The sequence below is a fragment of the Carya illinoinensis genome, chromosome 7, assembly GCF_018687715.1.
Source record: "Carya illinoinensis cultivar Pawnee chromosome 7, C.illinoinensisPawnee_v1, whole genome shotgun sequence".
In the NCBI taxonomy this organism is placed as follows: Eukaryota; Viridiplantae; Streptophyta; class Magnoliopsida; order Fagales; family Juglandaceae; genus Carya; species Carya illinoinensis.
In genome coordinates, this window is record NC_056758.1 from 42,544,670 (window position 1) to 42,559,090 (window position 14,421).

At 35.2% G+C, this 14,421-nt stretch overlaps 3 protein-coding genes and 1 pseudogene across 4 annotated transcripts; 2 read left to right on the forward strand and 2 right to left on the reverse strand.

Annotated features, from left to right (window-relative positions):
* Nucleotides 1-2,879: 2,879 nt before the first annotated feature.
* LOC122316956 (V-type proton ATPase subunit c''2-like) lies at nt 2,880-4,938 on the reverse strand. The gene is made up of 4 exons (XM_043133825.1): nt 4,671-4,938; nt 4,499-4,576; nt 3,397-3,567; nt 2,880-3,291 (listed from the first exon to the last, which is right to left on the reverse strand). Exons 1-4 carry the CDS (start codon nt 4,799-4,801, stop codon nt 3,120-3,122), a joined length of 552 nt encoding a protein of 183 aa, XP_042989759.1. The 5' UTR covers nt 4,802-4,938; the 3' UTR covers nt 2,880-3,119.
* Nucleotides 4,939-6,285: 1,347 nt separating this feature from the next.
* Nucleotides 6,286-8,500, reverse strand: LOC122316957 (6-hydroxynicotinate 3-monooxygenase). Of its 2 annotated transcripts, none has more exons than XM_043133827.1 (4): nt 8,179-8,500; nt 7,756-8,060; nt 7,451-7,661; nt 6,286-7,025 (listed from the first exon to the last, which is right to left on the reverse strand). In XM_043133827.1, the coding sequence occupies exons 1-4, from the start codon at nt 8,416-8,418 to the stop codon at nt 6,525-6,527; spliced, it is 1,257 nt and encodes a 418-aa protein (XP_042989761.1). In that variant the 5' UTR covers nt 8,419-8,500; the 3' UTR covers nt 6,286-6,524. The 2 variants fall into 2 exon arrangements, with proteins under 2 accessions (XP_042989761.1, XP_042989760.1); XM_043133826.1 differs by having other exon boundaries at nt 8,170-8,499.
* A 1,456-nt stretch (nt 8,501-9,956) lies between these two features.
* Nucleotides 9,957-13,682, forward strand: LOC122316958 (probable N-acetyltransferase san). Its single transcript, XM_043133828.1, has 3 exons — nt 9,957-10,300; nt 12,209-12,331; nt 13,248-13,682. Exons 1-3 carry the CDS (start codon nt 10,147-10,149, stop codon nt 13,457-13,459), a joined length of 489 nt encoding a protein of 162 aa, XP_042989762.1. The 5' UTR covers nt 9,957-10,146; the 3' UTR covers nt 13,460-13,682.
* Nucleotides 12,816-13,030, forward strand: LOC122317661 (annotated as a pseudogene).
* Nucleotides 13,683-14,421: the final 739 nt, after the last annotated feature.

The window sequence follows — 14,421 nt, forward strand, 5'->3', positions numbered from 1 at the left end:
GTTAAATCTATTTTATAATAAAAATATTTTTATAATTTTATATATAATATCAAATTACGTCTATATATGAGTTTATTTTTATAAATTTTTGTTGTGGTAAAAACATTTGGCTTAAATATGTAAAATCTGTATATTGTGTCTGCATCTCTACTAATTGCAGAAAAATATTCCAACTAACTGGATAATTGTAGGAAATTTTAATTATTGTTTGATCAAGCAACACATATTTTGTATATAATTTTGGGGTATTTCATCAAGAGATTCCCATAAAATAAAAATTTGGCACCAAATTCAAACTACTAATTATGGGTTAAATTGGAACGTCTCGTATCAAGCAAAATAATTTCTATTTACTCACTCGTCAAAATGGTAGGAGAAAATTGCAAAATCAGTTACAATTACGTTTGGATTTAGATGTTAAGATGAGATGAAAAATTTGTGCATAGTAATAAAATTATTTATAAATAGTAATGAAATAATTTGAGTTAAGATATTTTATTGAGTTTTGAAAAATGAGAGAAAAAGTTTAATACAAATATTATAGAGTTAAAATATTGTTAAGATATAATTTTTTAATATAATTTTTATTTTTGAATTTGAAAAAATTGAATTATTTTTTATATTTTGTTAAGAATATTGGAAACATTATAATAATTATATAAGAACAATGCTACATACAGTCTCAAAATGGGGATTGCAATACAGTCATAGACAATTTTATTTTTAAAAATTTTTAAAATTACTAAAACATCCCTCCTAAAATGATTTTTTTTTCTTTTTTAATAAAGGGTCTGCACATGGGGGACTGTAAATAAAATTTCTCATTTGACAATGATTAAATGAAAAAAATTGAAGATTTAAAATTTAAAAATATTTTTATTTAAGTGATGCTTAGGGAGAAAATAAAATGAAATGAAATAAGATAATCTAGGTTGAGATAGCTATTCAAAAAAGGCATTGGATTCATAACTCAACTAATCTCAAATCATCTAATCATTACAATTTTTTTAAATTCTTAAATAAAATATAATAAACAATTCAATATTTTTAAATATTAAAATAAAAAATATTATAATAATATTTTATTCAACTTTAATCTCATATCGCAATTCAATTTTCTCATTCTTTACGCAGCTTAACTACCTCAGCCTCTCGGAAGCAAGACAGTTACCACTTTGCCCAACGAATCCTGCTTGGGCGGAGCCGGATAGATGAAAACCTGCCCCACTCTTCAAACTGGCTCATAATAATACGAAACTCGGTTTGATCGGTGCCCTTCAACGAATTACGCCGAATATATATATATATATATATATATATATATATGTCCAAAAGTTCCAAGTTAGCACAAATTAAATCAGAAATTACTTGTCAACGGAGGTGATTGGCTAGCATTGCGTTCAAGCCCTACATATGGCTTCTCTCCTACAGCTTGAATCCCCTTACTGTCCATTTTTGCCACCACTTCTCTCCTACAGCCCAACATACAGCTTGTGATAACTCATATTCTTGTTATAAACTGTCCGAATCGACCTTGTTATAAACCATGCAATTCCCAAAAAGAGAATCAAAAAATTATATATCTAAGCCCAAAGCTTTTCCTAGGATCCAAATAAATAGACATGTTTACTAGCTCATTTCTCAAACCTTTAACCTTGCTAACACAATCCCCAAAAAGCCCACTTAAGGCCTCGGGGGGACAGTCTAGGCTTGTTTGGTGCTGCAATAGACTGCGCCATGTCCATGTAGGCTTGGACCATGTGGTCGGAAAACGCCAGGATTAGAGTTGTGTGTTTAGCTAGCATAGGAGGATGGAGCGGAGTTTTTAATGGATAATTTGTTGTGATCAATTAAGGTAGTGTAAAGGCTTGTGGTTAAGAATCTTGTTACTAGGTCTTCAGGTCAGCAGTAGTGTAGCCAATCCTTCACGCTCCCCTTGGGCCTTTGCTTCCCCCATTCTCACTTCAACATCGTTACACTTTGTCATTCCTTATTGACCTTTTCCAGTCATGATCAGAAAATGCGTAAGCACTTTCGAGATAGACTCTCCAAGCCTTTCGATTCTCACTTCCACCTTTGTATCCCCCAATGACCCATTTGTAGTGGTATACTATCATAGATTCATAAGGTGGCCTTCCTCCACCTGGCGGTCCAGGACCGATAAGGGGGTAGCATGTTCCGGGTTGGATTGGTTTGGTGCTGACCACAGTGCATTTGCAAATGTATGTATTTGATCTCGGCCATCTTTAGTGGACTCTGGCAGAGTTTTGGTTTGTTTTTCAGTGGAATTTTTTAGTGAGATATGTGGGGGTGAAGAGTCCTTTTGTGTGGGTATCAAAAAACATGACCCTTTTGCTTTGTTTTTGACGAAAGTGAGGTTGACATGATCCGTGAAGTTGCCAGATTTTCAGTTCAAGTTTCCTAGCACTCAAAGGGTTGTTTACGAGTAGGGTTACTTGGGTGGTTTAATCCTCCATTTTCCCTCAACCTAAGCCCAAACGATGACAAAAGACGCGAGCCATAGAGGCAGAGATATATAAAATTAAGGAACGATGGAAGCATTTTTGGTCCTCTAGCAATTAGCACAGAAAAATTCACACAATCTCATTTCATGCCTTCAAAAAATTGAAGCCGTCACAATCTGGGAATCACCTTTGTTGGAATGGAAAGGCTTCTCTTCTAAGATTTGGATGTTGAGAAATGTTGAAAAGAGTTATAAATAGTAGGAAAAAATATGTGAAAAGTAATAATAAAGTAATAAATAGTAATAAAAAGTATATGAAAAGTAATGAATAGTAATAAAAGTACGTGAAAAGTAATGATAAAGTAAGGAATGGTAGTGAGAAATAAACGCAACCTTAACCTCACACGAAAGCAAATGCAGCCGAAGAACTCTTATTTATTTATTTGGCTGGAATACAGCCTAAGGAACAAGGGCACATGTAGCTCAAGACCAATTTTAACATGCCGTCAATTTCATATCCATCTACAGAAAATACAGACCAAGATTGAAATAGGGGATAATCTATCTCCACACCAATTTTAATATCCCAGTTAGTAACGACTAAAAGCACGAAACAGAGTCGGTTTACCATGCACAAACATTGAGAACAGCAAAATTACACTGTTTTTGCTGGCCATGATGCTTGAGCTGACATAATAATTCCCACAATCACTCCAAATAACCCAAGTGCACTACCAAAGATTTCAATCACAAGAATCTTCACAAAAAGAGTGGAGTTTTGAGCATCAGACAACGCGCAACTGCTACCAATGATTCCCACACATACCCTGTTTTCAAAGAAGGATCGAAATGGATGTAAGATGAAGCCCCAGATGTGTTAATTATGAGGATTCCATTGGAAAATGCAAGAGTAAAAGAGAGGAGATATTAACCCGCAGACAAGGTTTGCAAAGCCCACAATAATCCCAGATGCGAAGATTGCATATCCTGCTCTAAGAGACTCGGGTGCATAAATCTGTGATGCTGGAACACTTTCTAATTTTGTTTGTAGAATAATTGCCACGATAACGCCATATATAGCAACAGCTTCACAAAAGATAACACTGAAATAACCAAAGAATTGTAGCCATTAATACTTAGTACCTGATCAAGTGAAGATATTGGAGACATCATCAGAGGGTTATACAATAAGTATCTCTACTTTAGAAGTCTTAACTGGAACCATTAAACATTACAAGGATTACTAAGAGAGCTTTACTAAAACTTAACGTGCAACAATAACTTCGACGACGTGGGGCACTCTACCTCTTAGGCTTAAAGATTATCATGCATGCTAAACCCCCAAGAAAACACTTTAAGCCACCCGTGGATAAGACAGATAACATCATTCTCATCGTATCTATCCCAAATCTTCTTAATTTTTCTGCTATGTCATCTTTGATCATTCATTATGCTTGCCCAGAGGATTTCCCAATTTTTCAGTTGGTTCTATTATGAAGATTGCCAGATTGGAAAAGTGAATCCACCACAAAATAAGGATTTTTCGGAAACATACAAAAATAACTGCTTAAAAGAAAATATATACGATGCGTCTAAGTTCAATAAAAAAGTATTAATCTGGGACAACTACGGTTTTGGCCAGTTTACTTTACTCTAAGCACCAGAAAGAAAGCCCAAGGAAATAGAACGCTTCAAATAGGGTGTCCTAATTATACTGATAAAGAAAGAAAATCGGGATTGAATTTATCAGAGGAGAGTAAAAGAACTTGCAATAAAAGATACCAAAATTACCCAACTAATAACAATCAAGTTTAGATCAAATTTTACCGAAAATTAAAAGCTGAAATGGACATCTACTAGATAGTTAGCCAGTAATAAAACACCACTTTGTAAACAACCATGAACTTGCATTCAACTCTAGAGACAGTCATCCAAGTATTCTGAATCAATCGCAAGGTAAATTTATCAATTCAGAGAACAGCACAACTATTCCGAAAAACTAAAATGAAAAGAGAAAGGCATCGACCATGCTACCTAATTAGATTCTTGGAAGTAATACGGGGAGCTTTGATTGCCGCACCGATCAAACTGCTTCCGGTGATATAAATACCCCTAACAAATCCAAGTATTTAGAGATAGTTTTCCAGAAATCAGAAATTGAAGGGAAAAATCATAGATTACAAGCATTCAGAAAGAGTAGTAGTACCAGGCGGCGCCGAGGACGGAAACGCCTATGGCGATGGCGATACCGATGGCGGAGAAGGTGTATGGCGAGATCTTTACGAGAGCGTGGGCCCAAGTGGTCGGACTTCCCGCCATTGCTGGTGAGACTGACATGGTTCTTTCTCTTCTCGGTCCGATCTGGTGTTGGTTGAGCTTCGAGGGTTCTTTGTACTGGATTAGGAGATCCTAATCTAATTGATCCTTCGTAGTTCGTCGCCCTGATAGAAAGATGTTGTGGCGGAGGACGAACATGGATATCGCACGTATTTATGTTTTTGCATACGTTTCAGCTGGAGCTTTCCGGTGTTTTACAAACGGCGTCGTTTAAGGTCGATAACATTTTTTGTGCTTTCTTTTAAAATAAGTAAAATTATTTGCTATTAAAATTGAAAAAAAAAAATATTAGTTTATGTCTAATGAATAGTAATTAGTACGGAGGGAACAAAGAATAATACTTATAATTTGAGTCCAAACTCCAAGCAGACTCTAAAAATTGATTTGGATTAAGAAATAAGATAAGAAAATATGATTTTAGATAAAAGATGAAAATTAAATAAAATATTATCAAAATATTATTTTTTAATATTATTATTATTTTGAGATTTAAAAAAATTAAATTAATTATTATATTTTATATAAAAATTTAAAAAAATTATAATGATAAGATGATATAAAATGCTTTCCAAATCCGTCTAATTGTCGTCTTCAACTTGAACAAATAAATAGCAAAAGATCTTGTAGGGTTGATGGCTTTTCTACTTGGAATAAATAAATAAAACTAATGGGCTTGATATACATGCAAAATTATTTACTCTTTTCGGCCAGAAAGATGCATCTTGAGGAAGGAGGGGAGAAAGAGCATTATTTTGGCTGGCTCTTCAATAAAGTTGTACAATGGCGCCCCACATTCGATAGCGTATACGCCAAAGACAAACGGAAGAGGAATCTCGCGGAACCAGAAAAATCACTTCCTTTCTTTTTTATTTTTGGGGGTTTTTTTTTTTTTTTTTTTTTTGTTGTTTGGGGGGGGGGGGGGGGGGGGGGGGGAGGAGCAAAATTATTAAAAGAGAATATTTGGGGGAGCGGGCAAATTTGATTTGTTCATTATTTATCTTACAAAAATACCTTGAAAATTTATTTTTTGACAACTTATTAAAATTTAAAGGAAAAAGAAATGATTTGTAGTTAAGGGTTTGATTAAAAAACTTATTGAATTAGAATCCAGTGAGGTGATTAAAATGATTTTTTGGTACAGGTTTCTGGTTGTTTGGGGGTATAACCTAAAATCCAGCCGAGCCTTTTGTTTAGAAGACGGTAAAGTACACCGGGAGGGCAGATCAAAGTCAGGGTAGAGGAGCATTTCCCAAGCTCATATTACACTCCCAGAATGTCAATGTGTTGGTTTCCAAATTCTCATCTCCTGGAGGAAGAAAAGAAATTAAAACCAAAACAAAAAAATATACATCTATGCACTGAAGCCTGTCTATCACAACAAATTTTCAAGATGAAGTAACCTATTAACTCCACCAGTTCATGAAATACCAAGTCATAGCAACTTAGAGCATTGAAGCATTTAACAAAAGATGGTGCCCTCGTGATGAACAGATGACAGTGCAGATAGGTATTCCATCCGAGCATAGGAGCATACCAGAATAAACTGATATGGTAGTTAATCCAAAATAAGGTTTTCTGTTTGGTCAATAAATAGTGTTATTGTAAGAATCTATGACTAAAGCTCACATGACAAAGGATGAGTGAAAACTTGCAAGGAAAATAACTCAGCTTCTTTTAGTGGCAGAGAATACGCCACTTTTGAGCAACTAAACAGAGAAAAATATCACATTAGTATCATGGGAACATCGTTAAAGAAGGGCATATTCTGCTGTTGTAGATCTTGACAATCCTCTGATGTAGCAGTCTTTGGATCAAAAGGCTCGCGATCAGGAAGAAGCAAACCTTGTTTTATGCGGCCCATTCGCCTAGCATGCAGAACTTGCTTGGAAACGACTGGAAGCCGAATTGACTGATATTCTCTTAGAGCTGACTGCAAATTTTCTGTTCCCCACTTAGCGAGGCATTTTCCCAAAACTGCTGCATCCAATATTGACATGTTTGTGCTTCTCAGGCCATGAGGAGTGGTTGGGTGAGCCGCGTCTCCAACTAAAACCACATTGTCCCAAAAGATTTGTTCCAAGGGATCAGCATCATATATGAAATTTAAGAAGGGGTCCTTTGTTTCTTTCATGACTCCTACCAACTCAGGAACCCAAACCTTCTCTGCTTCTTGATGCATCTTATGGAGCATCTCACTGCTTACTTGCATGGTTACTGATTTTCTCTATATTTTGTTTACAATGAACAATTATCAGCTCTATTTGACAGCACCAGAAAGTTCCAAATCAATAGATACTTCCCTTTTTTGATATGATGGATCAAACTTATTTATTTATAGGGTTATTAGCTATCAAGCTGCTACGTCATGGGATGAACGCCCATGTTAACAACTTATTAAAACCATGTGTCCTATCTGCACCCAACTGTATACATGGCCTTGCCAATGAATGTTAACCGTCCTTACTTTTTCAGCTCGTATACCTCTAATTCCTACGAGGCCACTAACATACAGGCAACGTTCTAAAGTCTAGACGGTGCTTTACTTCAACATAATCCATAACACTCAATTTCTTACCAGTAAATTCAAAAGCAAATTTGCAACAAGTTTTAGAATAGGATGTAATATATGGGGCGAGAGTAAGCAATCACCTGCAGTTCGGGCTCGGCTTGGTTGACGTACCAAATCCAATTGAGCCTTCTGTTCTGAAGCTCATAAAGCACACCGTGAGTGCAAGAACCTAAGTCGAAGTACAAGCATTTCCCCAGTTCAGGGTATGCCCTGCGGATCCCCGTTACGGTTTCCGAATTCTCATTTCCTGTGAAATCAAGTACTCCTCTCCATGCACAATAACCCGAATACCTATCGAGGAAAATTTCAGGAATAACTTCAAATCGCAATGGCAAAAAAACAAAGAAGTAAATATGCAAATTCTGGTTTATTCTTAGTCACAAACCTCAATTTAAAATCGGGAAGAAAATTCTGGCGAATAGAAGAGAGACACCCATCTGCTGCAACCAGCAAATTCCCCGCTATTTCAATTATTTCATCGGTCTGTAGAACCTTGGCCTTAATCTTAACACATTTCTTGTCATCAGAAGTACAAAACGAAAGGAAAAGGTGACCCCAGAAAAATATGTTTGAGGGCAATAAATTGTAAAGAAGGGCATGGAGATCAGCCCACAGTGCAGCTCTGAACTTCAAATTCTCATCTCTTGCCAGCGTCCAGCTGACCTTCTTCTCGCTATCAGTTGCTTGGTTCTGTTCGAACGAACAAAAATCCATAAGGTGCGGGAAATATAACATTCGAAACCAAATTGGAAACGAAAAAACCAGAGAGATAGAGAGAAAGAATTTGGTATGGTTGAACCAGATCGACAGTGAGGGGCAAGGTGGAGTTGTGGAGAAGGTCTGGTCGTCCAAGCCAGGACTGAACGAGTCGCTGAGCCAGAGGGTCGAGTCCGAGTCCAGCACCAGTCGGGCTCCGAGTATTGGTTGTGCTGCTCGATTTCTCAAGCACAACAACTTCCCAACCAGCTGTAATCAGCGAGTGCGCGCATGCCACACCCGCTATGCTCCCTCCCACCACGACTGCCTTCGGTTTTTCCTTCTCGCTCATCTGAATTCTGATGTTTCTCGCGCTCGTTGATTAGGCATTTTTGTGATTTTATTTCCGTCCCCGGTCTCGATCCTACCCACAGTCACTGACTCACACTCACTAATGTACGTTTTAAGCAACACTCCAAAAAAAAAATCTAAAAAATCTAAATTGTAAAGTAACAATACCCCCATTATTTGTTTATTTTAAGAGTGGTGGCGAATCAATTAAAAATATTTTAATATTTTAAATATTTCTTTTATATTTTTAAATATTTTTTTAAAACTAACAAAATTCACAACATCACTAAAAAATAATTTCTTAATTATTAAGTAAAAAAAACACATTCAAGACACTACTTCGGGTCCCAAAATATTTCTATTATTTTAAAAAATAATGATATAAACAAGTATAAATTTCTCACAATTTTCTTTTTAAAAAAGTGAATTTCAGTATAAAAAATATAAAAATTTTACTCTTATTTTTGTGGTGTCATTTTTTTTAATAAAAGATTTGCATAAGATTTATACATTTGAAACTTATCCACAATATTACTCTTGAAGAATTATTACAAACAGTGCTATAGAGCGTTTCTTCCACGTACTCCACCTCTTCAATTTAACAAGAAAAAATCCAAATTGGATTTGAGATTGAAATGAGAAGTTTCGCTTGAATGCTAAGAGTATTCCAAATCATTTGTAAATATTAATGAAATAATTTTTTAATAGTAATAAAATAGTAATAAGAAGTTAGTAAATAATTTGTGAATAATAATAATAATATTTTAGAACAATTGTGAATAATAGAAAAAAATCATTTTTATACACAATCCATAAAAAATTAATACAACATTGAATCTACTTAAATAATCAATTATAATAAATTTAAATTGATTATTTGAGGGACTACAAAAATACATTAAAATGGATATAATTTTCGATATTCAAATTGAATTGACTAAGGCCCTGCTTGGTTAATCAAAATAAAAAATTTTATATCTTCTGATCTTAATTTATCATTATAATTTTTTCAAATCCCTATATAAAATATAATAAATAATTTAACCTTTTCAAATCTCAATATAAAATTAATATTAAAAAATTAAATTATAATAATATTTTATTTATTATTATTCAAAACATTTTATCTGTGTAACCAAACATGACCTAAATCGAATTGAATCAAACAATTTTTCAAGCTATGATTTAAGTTAAGTAAATTCAAACACTCAAATACAACATTGTTTAAACTACAATATTCTTATTTGATTAGAGATAAAACAGTATGTTAAATATCATCATTTCATTTTCTTTAATATATGATATCAAATTCTTGGTATAAAAATAAAAATAAAAATTATTTTTTTAATAATATGACATTGGATGGTGACGTAAAAGAATAATACTGTTGATTGAAATCAGAAAGTTGAGCCATGCAATAAACTATTTGGGCTCATTTTTGCAATTGGAAATTAGAAAACCCAAAACTTAACCCAACTCGGGGGCCCAACGACCCTCAGAATTTCCGCGCAACGAAACAGAACCTACACGTAACTAGGCCGAGGGAATCAAGTCATCACCCCCGAGGAAAAGTCTCTGTTACAAAAACCCCCAATTCTCCACTTCGCGTCCGTCTCCCTCTGGCCCCAACCTCTCGGTTTCTCTGCTAAAGCCTTCGTGTATCAAATACAATTCCTCCGAGCCGCAAAAAAAGCAAAGAACTAGAGTACAGATTTCTGTAGAAAAAGACATGGGAGCTGGGCGTGCCGTGCCAATATCGCTGGACGGAGTGAGGGACAAGAACTTGATGCAGCTGAAGAAGCTCAACACGGTTCTCTTCCCTGTCCGCTACAATGACAAGTACTACGCCGATGCCCTTGCTTCGGGCGAGTTCACCAAGCTAGGTTCGTCTTTTTTGGCATCTGGTTCTAGCTTATTACCCCATCTGTGTTCTTCAGATTTTCTTCATTTTGATTATTTTTTGTCCTGGAATACGATTTTTTTGTTCCATTCTCTGATATCTATCAGGGGCTTGTTTTTTTGTTTATCTTTTTCTGTCCATATACGATGGGTTTTATTGGTTTAGGCTCGTAGTGGTTCCTATTGTTCTCAGTGGCGGTTGTTATGGATTCTTTGGTAATTCTTATTATTTCAATATAATTACTGAGCCTTGCTTCCTGTTTGAAATCTATGATGTGTTTTATTTGGTTAGGCTCATAATAGTTACTGTTGTTCCCGTTTTCTGCTATGGATTCTTTGAACGTTGTAATTTATTTTGGGACCCTTTTGTACTTCTTCAGTACATTATGAAAGGATTCTCTGACTGCTTTGGGTTTCGAGATCGGACTTTTGGAAAAGGGTCAATGGTCTCTGTTTTCTATAACTGAAAAAACAGACAATGCTGCCGAAAAGCTGTGGGGTAGCCGGGAGGCCCTACTTTTTTATTAGTAGGTTGATAATAAGATAGGCTCTAGTTTTTTCTTATGAAATAAGTACCTTGACAGAGTAACGAGAATCTGTTTAATTTGTTATTTTATCGCCAAGGCCATTGATGGCTTGTATTAACAACATAAGGCTGTATTATCAGTGGAGAAATTTTTTTTTTTTTGGTCACGGCATCATTTTATTTTTATTTTTTTGTAGTTTTAGACATGGATTCTGAGGTCTGTATGTGATGCATTTGGAACGTCTGGACCTTAGGCTTAAATTAATCCCTTGTATGTCCTCTTTGAGATGCTCAAATCCCAGAGAGAGTTAGAGTAATGAAGATAAAAGAATCAAAACCAATTTGTTCATGCCCATTTTTTTCTTGGTAAAAGATTGTGTTAACATTGTATGTGCTTTTTATTGGAGGCACTATGCTGATTATTCTGTGACACAGATCTTCAGTGATTATTGAGACAGCCAATTTATTTCTCAACTTTCACCAGAGAATCTCATACTTCCTGATCACCTATGAATTCCCAGCCCTAAATTTCAGCGGACCTTTGTTTTGCAAAATATTGTGTTACATTATATGTACCTTCCTTGATACACTATAGTAAATCATTATTATGGAAGAGAACGGAAATGATTATGAAGACCATTCTAATTTTATTAGACAATGGATTATCGTTGGAACTTATTCAATGCTGGAAATAATATTTCAGTAGCAAGATATTCAGAAGTAGCATTGCTTTAAGGTAACCCAGGGTCCAACTTTCCTGTAACCTCTTTTCCTGGCTCCTGTATTCACAACTTTTAGCGTCAAATAATTCCCGAGACATAGATTTGTTGCTATGAATGAATGAAGGTTGCTTACACAACATTTGTGTTCTCATGTCTCCATTTCCAATACAGACTATTATTGTTCTTTGTTTAATGGTTCATGCGGCCATTTTTTTTTATTAAAGAGTTTATGGTGCCACTTGTTTTTGAGCACATATTTATTTACATTGCATATGATGTATGTGGAATATAATTTTATATGGATCCTTCGTGGGTGTAATGCGTGCAAAGAAAAACACAACTGAACTCAACTTGATGAAGCCTTAGTCCCAACTAATTAGGGTTGGTGACATGGATTTTTAACAATAGGATCGTGTATAAGGAATACTATATAGATAAATGTGCATGGCACTAGTAAAACACAACTTTTCTAAAAGAAGAAAAGCATGGAGAAATTATGTACGGTGAAGCACGCTGCAAAAAATCTTATGCATAGCTATGTTTCGGTTTCGCACACCAACGATTGAACTTTAAACTCTATTTTTGTGGCCCTTACTGATAAATGTATTGGTCATCCTAAGGTGTCACTCCTTTTTTTTCCTCAGCATACTACAGCGATATCTGTGTTGGTTCTATTGCTTGCCGGCTTGAGAAGAAGGACGGTGGGGCTGTTCGTGTTTATATCATGACATTGGGTGTCTTAGCACCATATCGTGGATTAGGCATTGGTGAGCATGCAACCTATCTCTCTCTCTCTCTCTCTCTCTCTCTCTCTCTCTCTCTCTCTCTCTCTTTTAATGTAACTTTTGTATGGAGATTGTTTGAGAAGCCACAGAATTGCTTATTGATTTTTCTCTTTGGTTAGTGTGCTTAAAAAAAAAAAAAAAAAAACATAGTCTAAATTGGTATACCATCTTTGGGGAACAAGAGCTTCAGGTATACCACCTGTTAAAACAGTAGAGTTGCTGGTTGATCATCTGAAGACTGAAACAAAAACTAGCTGTGGATTTTAAGAAACAAATATGAAGAACAAACCCACATACTTCATATGGCATCTAAAACTTTAAATTCTCTCTGGCCATGAACCGTACCCACTTTCATTTGGATGTGAAAAGTTTTTGCTGAAATCATTCAATCCTGATGTTATATTAACACTAAGTTTTGCAACCAGTTTTTTTTTTTTTTGACAGAAGTTTTGCAACCGGTTAAAAAATAGCGTTACTGGTTGATTAGTCAAAGTTCTGTGAAATGAAATACTAATTATGCAGTGTCTGTTCTTATCAGTTTAATATCTGATGCCAGGTCCAAATGGGCCACAAGATATTAAATTAATTTTTAAAGGGGGAAGGCCGCCGCAGTAGCTTGCTGCTGGGGCCTGCCAGCGTCGCCCATGCATTGCACTACTGCACAGGCCTGGCGCACCCCCACCCAAAAAAGTCTTAAAACGGTTCATTTTGAATGAGAAAGAAAAAGGAAATACTAATTGTGGAAATTGAGAAATCAAGAAGAAAAAATCCACATACTTGTAGTTAGGACGTTATATACTTTTGGTATCACTCTTTGTGTAAAAAACTCCTGTCCACATGATTTGGACAATTTTTTTGTTATTTACAAATGTAGTAACTTAATCGTGGGATTTGGCAGGTACGAAGCTGTTGAACCATGTTCTTGATCTCAGCTCCAAGCAAAACATGTCTGAGGTTTACTTGCATGTGCAGACAAACAACGAGGATGCCATAAATTTTTACAAGAAATTTGGGTTTGAAATCACGGACACTATCCAGAACTACTATACAAACATTACCCCACCAGACTGCTATGTTCTTACCAAGTATATCAGTCAAACGAAGAAATAGTGTTTCAAAGCTATTTCTGATGGGAGGAGTCCTTGCTTGTTGTGGTATTATTAATTGAACCGAATTTGCATCTATACTGGAGTTTCGGCATTTAAAAGTTGAGGTTCTTTACACCCTAAAATGCATTGGTCACGTAGCTGGTTGATACTTTGGCTGCTTTCTGGTTAGTAAACGATTTTTTATTATTATTTTTTAATTGATTAGTATTCAGCCATTTGAAAAATCTGAATTGTGTCCGTGCCAGAGAAAGTTTCCACAAGGTAAACATTTTGGAAGATGTCATTCGATTTTAATTGCTTAGACGATATTGATTGCAAAATGAAAATGGTCCTGACAATTTGTCAATTAGGTTTGTTTCCAAATGGCTTCAAATGTTGTGCTGAATTCAGTTTGTTCCAGATGAGATATAGATCAGTAACAAATGTGGCATCTTAAGTCCAAAGAACAAAGAGTGCCAGAATCTGCAAATTACCCTGGACATAGATAACTTGGACGCCATAATCTTGACGTGGATGACCATTGTATTTGAATTTTGAGTGCGTCAAGAGTTAGGATAGACTGAGAAGCAACAGAGACGGAATGATGCCGCTCTGTGCTTATGTTGCATGGCAGGAGAGATTACATCTAATCTTTGGACCAAAAGGTCTCTTATTGCGAGATCCAAGCCTGCGAAGCAAAAGACACAGCGTACTTTAATACGGATGAGTTTTGTTATATACAAATACAGTCGCGTACTAATCTGTATATCAATACTGATTTATTCATACTTAAAATTTAAATTAATACTATTTTTAATAAAATCTATTTTTTGATCAATCACATCATATTAGTACACAGATTAGTACACAATTATGTTAGTAATTATATTTTTTGTTAGTATATAGTAGTAAAAAAAAAAAAGAAAAAAAAAAAAAAAGAAGAACGGTGGATGTATATGGGCCGGGCAATCTAAAAGCAAATGT